Source organism: Molossus molossus, unplaced genomic scaffold (assembly GCF_014108415.1).
Source record: "Molossus molossus isolate mMolMol1 unplaced genomic scaffold, mMolMol1.p scaffold_m16_p_11, whole genome shotgun sequence".
Lineage (NCBI taxonomy): Eukaryota > Metazoa > Chordata > Mammalia > Chiroptera > Molossidae > Molossus > Molossus molossus.
The window spans coordinates 46,678,454-46,691,221 of NW_023425346.1; the positions used below are offsets into that span (position 1 = coordinate 46,678,454).

The following is a 12,768-nucleotide window of genomic DNA, read 5'->3' on the forward strand; positions in this document are numbered from 1 at the left end:
ACACTCATCTGCAGCAATTATTTTTCCACACTAGGTCACAGCTGATCTTCCAAATTAGTTCAGTGGGAAACAGAAAAGCAGTATACACACATATCTGTGTGTGTGTGTGTGTGTGTGTGTGTGTGTATGAAACTGAGGCTAATAGAATTTATAAACATGTACTTTTTTAAGTGTGGCATGTTATCTACAGGGTGGGGCAAAAGTAGGTTTACAGTTGTGAGTGCACAGAACAGTTTATTCTTATATTAGTATTTATTAATTATTGCATTATTTTCCATATGAACAACTGTAAAATTCCTTTTGCCTAGCCTGTGTGCTGATGGTTTAACATATATGCTATCTGCAGATAACGTCAGTGTCTGAGGCACAGTGAGTGTATGTCCCAGCATATTTTAGCAAAGCGGTTAAGAGCACAGACTGAAGAGTTTGCATGGATTCAAATCCTGACTCCACCATATAATGTCACCTCTTCTTGCCTTATAGTTCCCTTAGGTAATAATAGGGTGACTGTAAGAATTCAATGGGTTCGTGAACATTCAGCTATTATAGCACTCAATGAGTACGATTTATTGTTCTTTCTATGGAAGATGATAACTGTGGACATTAGTAACTAATACTTGTAGCAAAATTCTCATTGGTTATAGGCTTTGGGTTTGACTCATGATAAAAATGGTACTGCCTTTATCTTCAGATCCCAGTGATCAGTAAAACAGGCTGCTTTTACTTCCTTGTCTGCACTATACTGAATGCTTTACATACAATATGGTGTTCAGTGCTGGTACTTTGTGAGGCAGGCTCTGTTACTAGACCCCTCTGACGTGTGAAGTGCCTAAAGATTAGCAAGGTCAGGAAACCTGTCCCAGATCATGCAGCCCAGGAACGCCAGGCGCTATTTTCAGCCCAGGTCTGCTTGATCATCAAGGTCATGTGACATCTTCACTGTGCAGAGTCATTTCCTCCTTTCAGGGCCCCCAACCGATCTTTTCTTCACCCCTCTTCTCTGCTCACACACACTTCTGCTCTAAATATCTTCAGTGAAAATTCTTTTTTTTTCTGTAGACTTATTTTTCTGTTCATGTCCACAAGCCCCCAAAGCTATTAATCACGATATGGATGCTTTATATGGAGATGTGATGCATATAATAATGACAATTAAGAATCACAGAGGAATTCACAAATAAGCTAACAGATTCTGTTATTATGTAAATCAGTCTAGACAGTGCTGGGTAAAGTGAGAGAAATCTGCTTTCCCTGGTGTTGTGTCAAATAGGCAGTGGTAGCTATAAAAAAACAGAAAGACAGCCAGCAGACTTGCAGTTACTGACCCCCTCTCTTTGTTTTAACCTAATTTCAGCCAGTGTCCTGAAGGATACGTCTGTGTGAAAGCTGGTAGAAACCCCAATTATGGCTACACAAGCTTTGACACCTTTAGTTGGGCCTTCCTGTCCTTATTTCGTCTCATGACACAAGACTTCTGGGAAAACCTTTACCAACTGGTGAGAAAAGATACACTGATTCTTCTGAAAAGCATGTTATACTGAGATCAAGAGAATTACTGTAAAATACTTTATTATTTAGAGTGAACTCAGAACATCCTATATAATATTTAATAAAATGTCTCCTCCATTTTGCAGACACTACGTGCTGCTGGTAAAACATACATGATATTTTTTGTGCTGGTCATTTTCTTGGGCTCATTCTACCTTATAAATTTGATCCTGGCTGTGGTGGCCATGGCCTATGAGGAACAGAACCAGGCCACACTTGAGGAGGCGGAACAGAAAGAGGCTGAATTTCAGCAGATGCTGGAACAGTTGAGAAAGCAACAAGAAGAAGCTCAGGTACAGGGAGCAAACGTGAGCTCTTCTGTGTTTGTGTCAGTTCTCTGAGCATGCTGGTGAAGTCGGTGGCATTTAGGAAACAGAATCAGCAGTGGTTACATTGACATTTGAAGCATGTCATGTGTGTTTGCGACGTACTGGAAGCCTATTTGGTTATCAGATTATTATTTTACTTTGATAATTGCTGTCAATACGAATGGCATCAAAACATGGAAATATATAATTGCTTTATTAACAATTTTTCTTCCTTGTGACACCTCATTTACTCAAGCTCACCAAGTAATGAGACCAACATGCTCTCAATCAAAGTATTTTCTTAATCTTCTGGAGAAGAGGAATTCAGTTATACCTGCTTCTTTAGTAACGTCACTAGATGTAGGAAAGGTCAGAAAGCTGGTCACACCAGGAATATTCTTTTCTAGAGTCTGGAAAGACAAGTACCTATTTAATATTTGTTATATTAGAAGAGCATTTAAATGCAAGTTTGTGGATTACGTAAGAGAAACACTGATATGTGAACATAGTAAATCACTACATTCTATGCCTCTTTCCAGTAAGTCCTTTAACTTGTACTTGATGAGGCTTCAAAATAAGGCAAGAATTTCTCTAATTCTGTTTGCTTGACTTGATGAACTAATCCAATTGCCTATCTTTTGGCTTTTCTTAGATCTTAAGTATAGTTCTTTTTTAACACTGAGTATCCGAAATATGGAATAAAAGTCAGACAAATAAAATATACTGGGTTAACAGCAACAAAATTAAATACTGTGTCATTCCAAAACTGTTATTGTAATTAACAAATTCATTCAGGTGCCATGATCTGGGGTTTCTCTATATATAATCTATAATATGTTTTTGTTGTGCATTTCTTGGTAAAATATTTAATTTCAGTCAAAGAAAGGGAAAGTTCATTCAAATAAAACAATACTTGACTGAATTAAATGCCGTATTTAGACTGGCTCTAAAAGTCATTGCCAAATGAAAGTAAAATAGGAAACCTTCAGTCCTTCAATTCTTACCTTCTTAAGACTTAAAATCAGAGAAAAAAAAATTATGACATTTAAATGTCTTGTTCATATTATTAGATAATTACAAAGCATAGTGTGAGGCCAGAACTTGAAGGTTTTCATCAGCCACATGTTTCATCTTCACATATCTGTTCATAGTGGTTCTAATGGCAATATATTATTTTCCAAAGTATGTACCAGAATGGAATACTGTTTTTCAAGATCATATTCATGATATTAAAGGTACATTCATTGGTAACATGGATAGAGTTCCTTGCATGAAGTCTATATGCAACTACCATTTACTTTACTCCCTTCTAGGCAGCAGCAGCAGTATCTGCTGAATCAAGGGACTTCAGTGGTGCAGGCGGGGTAGGAGTTTTCTCAGAGAGTTCTTCAGTAGCATCCAAGTTGAGCTCCAAGAGTGAAAAAGAGCTGAAAAACAGAAGGAAGAAAAAGAAACAGAAAGAACAGTCTGGAGAAGAAGAGAAGGAAGACAGAGTCCGAAAATCTGAATCCGAAGACAGCATTAGAAGAAAAGGTTTCCGTTTTTCCTTAGAAGGAAGCCGGCTGACATATGAAAAGAGGTTTTCTTCTCCACATCAGGTAAATATCCATAAACTGCATTTTTCATAACATTTTTTTTAAAGATGTGCCAGAATTTAGTAGAGATAAAACTGCCTTCCACTGGAGAGCACAGTGCCTTCAGAATGGTCATGATCATCAAGTGTTGCGATTATGAGCTCAGAGAATTTGTGAGTTTTACAACTGTTGATATAAGAAACGTCCAAACCTGTAGAAAATATTCTTATAAGAGTTTATTTGAGCCAAACTGAGGACATATGTAGGGATGCAAGATCTCACAAGCTCTGGAGAATAACAGTTTTTTAGTTTCTCTTATGCATTTGAATAAAGGAAGAAATGTAAGGAAGATTACATGAAGGTGATAGAAAACATGGTGGGGATCAGATTACAGTGATACCTCGGTTCTCGAACGCCTTGACTTTCGACCAAATCGGTATTCGACCAGGAGATTCGAGAAACTTTTGTCTTGGAATCCGAACAAACATTTGGAACTCGAACTTCCGAGATGAGCCGAGTTGAGCCGAATGGCGTTCATTCGCCCAGCGCGCCTTGCTGGCGTCAGCAGTGTGAGTGCAGAGAGAGAGTCACGCTTTGTGGAGAGAGTCACGCTTTACACTGAATTTAACCCTTAGACATACTGTACACTTTTATTTCTTGTTGAGACTTATGTTTTTCTACATATTATATACAAATTAGGCCAGTAAATAGGCATTTTCTGGGGCTTGGAACGAATTAATCCAGTTTCCATTATTTCCTATTGGGGTTTCATTGCTTCGGTTCTCGAACAATTTGGTTCTCGACCGTCCTCCTGGAACGAATTATGTTCGAGAACCGAGGTATCACTGTATAAACTAAGTAAGGTTATGTTATGTGCTCTCAGAGTTTAGAAGGAGGAGTCTGAAAGGGTGATCAGGCATTAGGAGAAACGGTCTGAAAGGGGACCATTCAAAAATGTGTTCACCTAAATGCTACTGTTCTAATGGGGTGTTTTCTGCTTCCTTATCTTCCAAATTACTGATTTAATCCTCTGCTTCAGCTACTTAACTGTTGATTCCCTGTGATGTATGCTTCATTTCAGTTAGTGCATTATTTGTTTCTGACTGGTTCTTTTCTGTGTTTTGTATCTTCGTTTTTTGTGCTTTATTTATTTATTTATTTATTTTTTTATTCTCACCCGAGGACACTTTTGCATTTATCCTCAGATAGGGTGAGAGGGAAAGAAGGAGGAACAGAAAGAGAGAAACACTGACGTGAGAGAGACACATTGACTGGTTGCCACCCACACAGCCCCAACTGGGGCCAAGACCAACTGCAACCGAGGTACATGTCCTCAGTGGGAACCAAACCCAGGTCTCTCCGGTCCATGGGCCAACACTCTAACCACTGAGCCAAACTGGCCAGGGCTGTATCTTTGTTTTCACATTTTCTATCTTTCTGTTGAAGTTCTCACTAAGTTCCTCTACTCTTTCCTTAACTTCATTGAGCAGTTTTATAACCACTGTTTTGAATTCTACCTCTGTTAGACTGCTAGTCTCCATTTTGATTAGTTATTTTACTGGAGTTTTATTCTGTTATTTTATTTGAGACATGTTTCTTTGTTTCCTCATTTTGGTTGCCTTCCTGTGTCTGTTTCTATATATTCAGCTGAGCTGCTACATCTCCTGGTCTCGGTAGAGTGGCCTTATGTAGTAGGTGTCCGGTAAGGCCCAGTTGCACAGCCTCTTCAGTCACCTGATCTGGAAGCTTAGTGTGGGCTGTGTGTACCTTGTTGTTGTAGTTGAGTCTTGATTGCTGTCAGCACATCAACGGGAGGGATTTACCCCCAGAGTGATGGGCTACAAGGACTGGTCTTGACCACTGTTGAGGATCTGCTGTGCAGGGGCTGATCCCCTGGAGCAGTGCTCATCTTGGCAGGGCTCAGGTACCCACTGAGTCTGCCCATTGAGTGTGTCACTTGTAGAAGTGGTTGGATGGTGCTTTAATGTGGTCTGAAGCTGCACTGGATCTGGGGCCTCTTGGGAGGTGCAGACTAAGGTCAGCTGCCACCTGTGCCCTGCCCCTGCCCAGAACCAGCTGGTATGAGCTACAAAGTGATCTTCAGATGACTGCTGCTTTTGTTGGGCTTGGAGGTGCCCACGAGAGGCCAAGCTGTGAACCAAGTCCAGCTGCCACTAGTGATTAGCCTGGAGCCACTTAGCAAGAAGTACAGAGTACACAGAGGCCAGATGCTGCTTGTTTGAAAGGTTTTAGGAAAGTCAGTAGCATGAGCCAAGATAGGCCATTTGTATGGAAAAGCCACTGGAAACAGTTTGGATGAGCCCAAAAGTTGGGTTGTGTGGGGTCTCAGGTAATCAATCACCAGGGCAGGGTAAACTCTGTTAGAGAACTTGATGGAGATTCAGATATGGCACCTTCCTGCCAGCTTTATGAGGGGAGGGCTTGGCAAAGAAACAGTGGCCTCTGCCAGCACTTCTGTCTGGGAGAACACTTCCCCTCCTGCCCTGGCCATAATGCCAAACAATTTGATTTCTCCCCATATGTCTCTCATATCTTTCCAGCTGCTGCCCCAGTGCTGGAGCTCAGAGTGAATGGGTCTGAGTAAGTCATTGAACAGGATTTTAAGAGGAACTGGGACTCAGGGACCCTCCATCTCACTCACCACAATCCCTACTGGTTTTTACCACCAGAAGTTATAGGAACTACTCTTCTCAGCACTTGAACTGGAAGTTCTGGTGTGCTGGGGATTCCAGTGTGGGGATGGGACTCCTGGTTCATGGAGGGGACCTCTACGGCCAAGACATCCCTCCTGACTTTTAAACACCATACATGAGTGTGGGACCAGCCCATTTCATGTCCATCTTCTATCAGTCTCGATGTAGCTTCTTTTCTGTATCCTTGATTATAGGACTTCTGTTCAGTTAGATTTTAAGTGGTTCTTAATTATGGTTATTCTGCCACTTATTTATAATTTTGATGTGGTTGTGTGAGGTTTTGAGTACTATAGGAATTATTGATGAATATTATTATTTAGCTTAAAATAAAAACATACTGGTCAGAAAATGTAAAAAATATATAGATATAAAATAATTTTAGGTAGCTTTGAGTCCTTTGGAGAGAAAATAAACTAATAATATTTAAATGATAATATTAGTATTCTTTCCATTAATAATCTTAGGAATCCAACTCAAGCCTTGTTTAATAAAAAAGAGAAATTTTTAGCCCAGCTACTGTGGCTCGGTAGATTGAGCATTGTTCTATGAACTGAGAGGTCCCGGTTCAATTCCTGGTTAAGGCACATACCTGGGTTGTGGGCTCAATCCCCAGTAGGGAGCGGGCAGGAGGCAACCAATTGAAGTTTCTCTCTCACATTGATGTTTCTATCTCTCCCTCCCTTTCTCTCTCTCTAAAAAATCAATAAAAACATATTTTTTTTAAAGAGAAAATTTTAGATCCTATATCTAAATATCTGTGAGTAACTTTAAGCATGGCTGAATCAAGGGCTCAAAACATATTCTTATGACCAAGTATTTCTCCATATCTCAGCCCAGGTTCCTCCAATATGGTGGCAAGATACCCACCTCAACTTCACACTTACATAGTCGATATTTTTATCAACTCTAATTTAAAATGCACCCATTTCCCAACAATTATAAAAGAAAGAAGTGATTGTCAATGGACCATCTTTAATCCATTCTCTATGGTCAGGGATACAAAATATATACATTGGCTATACTTGGGTCATGGTCTTATCTGAGGATCATTTCTCAAGGATAATCAGGATACTGTCAACAGAAGAAGGAGAAATAGATACTGGACAAGCAAAAACAAGTGTCCACTACAGGAAAGCTGTAAAAGTATGCTAGTAATAAATAGGAAGTGATTCATTGTGTTCAATCTGCTGAACTTAAGAATCAAGGTAAACTGCACAATGGCAGTGACAAGGTAGCTATTTAGAAAATTGTTAAATGATTGTGACCAGATACTTCGTGAAAGCCAGGTTTTTGTAAATATGGTATTGTTCAGATTTCTTAAGATAGAAGAGTAAAAATCAGGGAATGAATCATACAGTTCTTTTGGCTTGATTGTTTAATTTATTCATAAAGACATTATAAAATATGCAAAGAGCAGAGAAGAAGCTTCTCCTTGTACTATAATTAAACAGACCTACTAGCAAGATGAATTTTGTTTTCTTCTGCAGTAAGATCTGCATCAGGGTTCAGTCACTGGTGTGCTCCTACTGGGTATATTTTTGGCCTCAAAGAATCTAAAAATAGGTGTGTATTTAATTGTTTTCCATTGGTTTGTTAAATCAAACTAACTTCTAGAGAGGGGTCTAGCAAAAATTTTAATTTTTGTGGCAGTAGTGGGACTAATCCTTGTTGAGGGGCACTTGTGACTATCTTAAGGCATGAGTAAAGTGGAAGAATATGAAGGAAGGGAGAATAAGGGAAAGCAAAGAAAGAGGTGAACCTCGTGGAGAGTTCTGGACCACCAGCAGTTACCCCAGGAGCCTGTGGTCCCACCTATCCTGTGAGTTAGTTGTAGGTAAGTCAACAACTCTGAAACAATGAATCGAGTCTCATATATTTCAAGATACCAACTCTTAATTCTGTCCATCTATTTTTTGTTCCTTTTCTTGTTGTTCATAGTCTTTATTGAGCATCCGTGGCTCCCTTTTTTCTCCAAGACGCAACAGTAGAGCGAGCCTTTTCAGCTTCAGAGGTCGAACAAAGGATATTGGCTCTGAGAATGACTTTGCTGATGACGAGCACAGCACGTTTGAAGACAATGACAGCCGAAGGGACTCTCTGTTCGTACCACACAGACATGGAGAGCGGCGCCACAGCAACGTCAGCCAGGCCAGCCGTGCCTCCAGGGTGCTCCCTATTCTGCCCATGAATGGGAAGATGCACAGTGCAGTGGACTGCAACGGAGTCGTCTCCCTGGTTGGGGGCCCTTCAGCCCTCACGTCTCCCACTGGACAGCTCCTTCCAGAGGTGAGGTCAATAAAGACAGCAGCTGTTGGGAAAGGAGCTGAGGCTGGAGCAGGCTGGAGTATTTTTGGTTTCCACATCTAAGAATTTTCCTGAGTCTGTTCTCAAAGGGCTTCTACTAAATACCACACACTTACAGGGATATATTATTGACATGTCCTTTGTAAAATATAAGTTTGCTTTTTAACTTTGGTATTAAATAGAATTTTATTTGCCAATATAAAAATATATCAGCAATGTCATTTGATTGTATTTTAGAGTTTGCTGAATCATATGACAATCTTTGTAGGATTGATTTTTACACAATTCCATTTGTAGTTAGACAAACACTTTAAGCCTCATTAAAATCACATGCAGTGAGCTTTCAGTCACCTAACAGAGGAGCATCTTACCTTACACTGTAACAATAGCCATTGATCTTTACTTGTTTCTCATGGACTCTTTCCACTGCTCTCTCTCAGAGAAATGTCCAAGTATCCTGGAGTCAAACCAAATATAGAAAAAGTAGAATTTTGTACTGAAGGAACCAGGAAGAATGCAGAGGGAATGTGAAATTCTCTTTAAAAATGTCATAGCTAACTATATACCAGACACTGTCCAGAACACTTTATATGTGTTAATTCACTTAATCCTCACTACAACACTTTTTATATATAGCTACTGATATTATACCAATTTTACAGAAGATGAAACTGAGGCCTGTTGGTGGAACTAAGATTTGACTCCAGGTGTGCTAGCTATTGAACCTACCTTGTGTCCATATTGCAATATTGCCTCCCACTGAATATTTTTAACTTCTTTAAATGAGGGGTGGGGGAGATGGCTAAGGAAACAGCTTTATTTTAACCCAGTGTTTCTCGAAATATACTTCACCCTCAGACTATTTACATCAGAATTCCTGAGATGCTTCTTAAAAATGGAGATTTCTCATTTTCCCCTCCCTGACCCCTGCCAACCACCATTCTCCTCTCTGCTTCTATGACTCTGATGGTCAAAGGGTACAAAATTTCAGTTACACAAGATAAATAAGTTCTGCAGGTCTAGGATATGACATGGTACCTAGAGTTAACAATACTATATTGTGTACTTAAAATTTGCCAAAAGGATATATCTTAAGTATTTTTACCACAAGAAAACAATAACAATAATAAAGGGAGTGGGAGGAAGCTTTGGAAGGTGATGAAAATGTTTGTGACCGTGATGGTGGTGATAGTTCAGGTTGTATACTTATCCCCAAATTCATTGAGCTGTAGGCATTAAATATATACAGCTCTTTAAATGTCAGTCAGTCCTCAATAAAGTGGTTTAAAGAAAAAAAAAAAAGGAGATTCCTGAATCAATTCAGACTTAGACAAAAAACTAAGGAGAACACGGTCAGGGAATCTTCTTCTTTGAAAAGCATCCCACATGGTTCTTACCCATAATAAAGTATGAGCATCCCTGATCTTGTTAAGTGAGCAAACAAAAACATGTATATAACTTCATTGTCTAAAAACACAGAAAATAGTATTTATCAGTAATTTACTATAAAACTCCTATCCTATCAGAAAGGATGGACTAAATCTCTGAAGGCAAATGTGGGCCAGTTTGAAGCAAAGCCTGGTGTGATCCCCCTATTTCCAGCTCCCTCGTGTCCATTCTTCAGTCTTGCAGTCCGGTTCCATGAGGCAGGGCATCATGGTGCAGCCTGAGTTGAAGGTACAGGCAGAAGTCAGCTTTGAGAGACTGCAGAGGGAAAATGAGAATAAAACCCAAATAGCTGCAGGCGAATGACACCCTCCAAAGCACACAATTTAAGCAATTTTACTTAAAAAATTCCCTCAGTAATATCATCAGAAGTTTTGGAATCTATCATTAAAAATTAGACAGATCTAGGATTATTGTACATATAGTTATGTACAGAGTAGAAGGAGCTACATGAACTTTAAGCAACCTAATTTATTTCTTTAAAAACTTTGCCTTTCTCTGATGAGACAAAATGTTGAGTGACAACATTTTGATTTAAAGAGCCTTAGTTTCAGAGAGGAGGTACTTCCTTTCCCATTGATTTTACTTCTCTTTTACCATAAACTTAAAATTTTTTTTTCTTTATTGATTTCAGAGAGAAAGGGAGAGGGAGAGAGAAATGGAAACATCGATGAGAGAGTACATCCATTGGCTGCCTCCTGCATGCCCCCCACTGGGGATTTGACTCACAGCCTAGGCATGTGCCCTGACCGGGAATGGAACCAGTGGCCTCTTGGTGCATGGGTCGATGCTCAACCACTGAGCCATACTGGCCAGGATTTTACCATAAACTTAATTGTACAGTGACCTATATGGATGTTTATCACCATTAATGACAATCGTACCATTTGAGGGGAAACTTTGCTTTTGAATATATATGCATTAGAGATGTGTACGTTGATAAAAATAATGTTACTCATATCACAATAAGGTCAAAGTATATGCACAGGACTCATATTGCTATTTTAGAAATAAGGACAGTTTTCAAAGAACTAAAAATGACTTCTCAGGCTTCTGTTTGAAATGCTTGTTTTGCCTTTTTTTTTCTGTGATAATTAATTTCATTGCTTGATCTCCTAAAGTGGAAATAAATTTCTACCCCTGAAATTTCAGTGAAATTATTTTGTAATAGAAAAATACCAAATCATCATATTGTTAAAAACCTAAGCTCTTCCTCTCCCCAAACAAATTGGTTTTATTGCCTTAAATTAGAGTTGCAATGCCAAGGATGAGTTGTTTTGTGCATGGTCTTTTTTTGTAAATGTAAAAAAGTTATAGATTAGTTCTAATATTTAATTTTATTATTAAGAATTTTTGGAAATGTTATAGTGAACATAAGCATTTTATATTGGAATTCACATTTTAAGGAAATTCTTATTAATACATATTAGGAAAATTTAAAAATTGTTTTTGCACATTAAGCCACATGAATATATGCCTATAAAGATCTAATAACTCAATCTGAGTATAAATCAAAGAACAATATATTTCCATCTGAAGTTCTGGGTGGAATTAATTTGAATACAAAAAAGTTATCTATACAGTAGTGAGCATGGTCCTTCCAGTCTAAAGCTCCAAGGTGGGGGAATTAGTCCTTCTGGATTGCAAACCCAAGCATTCCTTAAAACTGAGAATCGGATGGGCTTTCACACACTTCCCAAGAATGATGATTCCAGCCATGTCTATGAGCTGTTCACATCTGAGAAAGCACGGTGAACAGTTAGTGAAGTAGCACCTATTATAGGAAAGCTTTCGTTTTGCTGTCCTCGAGAATAATGGTTACTTTATCTGAAATTTTATTTTTAGGGGACAATTACAGAAACAGAAATAAGAAAGAGACGATCTAGTTCTTATCATGTTTCCATGGATTTGTTGGAAGATCCTACAGCAAGGCAAAGAGCGATGAGTATAGCGAGTATTTTGACCAACACAATGGAAGGTACGTCAAAAGTCTTTTGTGCTTTGGTAATGATGAAAAAAAAAAAAAGTCTATAAATTTCAAAAAAATTCTTTCTGACTTAATATCAAATCATCATTATGTCTTTTACTAAATAAAAGTAAAATCCATGTACAACACATGTATTCTACCATCTGGTATGGATTTTTATATTTTGCCTCCAGGAAGCTACTACAAATTCAAGGTATACTTGGAATACTACTTTTATACACTAAATACCAAACTGTTCAAATTTATTGTGTGCCTGACATTGAAAGGAGTGTAATGATAAATGCTTATTTTTATAAAGATGCTCACCCACTTGAAATGCATTAATTGCTTGAGACACAGGTTATAAAATCCTCTGATTTAGTCAGAAATGTAAATGAAAACTGTAAATTAGGGTTTGATATAAACTTCTTTGAAGCAAAGTTTTCAAATTTTTGTAGATCAACTTTTGCCTCTCTCTGACCAAAGTATTCAATTATATTAGCTTTTTTTTAAGTTATAGATTATGTTTGAGCAGTTAATTTATTGTTTAGTGATCTGGATCTTATAAGGCCAAAATAAAGACTTTGGAAACAACTTAATCTGTGATCAATTCGTGGCTCTGCCATATGTTAAATGTGTCAGTTTATAACTCTAAACTTCAGTTTCTTCATCTATAACATGTGGATAATGATATTTAGGCATAAGGTTGTTACAAGAATTAAATGGGGCATCATATATGAAGCACCTATGTACCTGGCATGTAGAAGGCAGTCAATAAATATTATCATTGTTATTCATTGTTTTATTTTTGTTGTTTTTGTTAATTTACATGTTTGTACTTTTTCATACTGTAAGTAAACTGGAATATTAACATCAACTACTTGGAAAATACTTTCATATAAAATATA

The 12,768-nt window shown here is 38.2% G+C and overlaps 1 protein-coding gene across 13 annotated transcripts in view; it reads left to right on the forward strand.

Annotated features, from left to right (window-relative positions):
* Positions 1–12,768, forward strand: part of LOC118625450 (sodium channel protein type 2 subunit alpha) — a 77,027-nt gene that overhangs the window by 15,855 nt on the left and 48,404 nt on the right. For 4 of the 13 annotated variants that reach the window (XM_036254476.1, XM_036254466.1, XM_036254471.1 and 1 more), the window contains exons 8-12: positions 1,355–1,496; positions 1,635–1,841; positions 3,170–3,454; positions 8,083–8,430; positions 11,740–11,872. In XM_036254476.1, coding sequence (XP_036110369.1) covers positions 1,355–1,496; positions 1,635–1,841; positions 3,170–3,454; positions 8,083–8,430; positions 11,740–11,872 — 1,115 coding nt within the window. Of the gene's footprint in view, positions 1–1,354; positions 1,497–1,634; positions 1,861–3,169; positions 3,455–8,082; positions 8,431–11,739; positions 11,873–12,768 lie in introns of all 13 variants that reach the window. The other 9 variants (XM_036254467.1, XM_036254474.1, XM_036254463.1 and 6 more) reach the window with 5 other exon arrangements.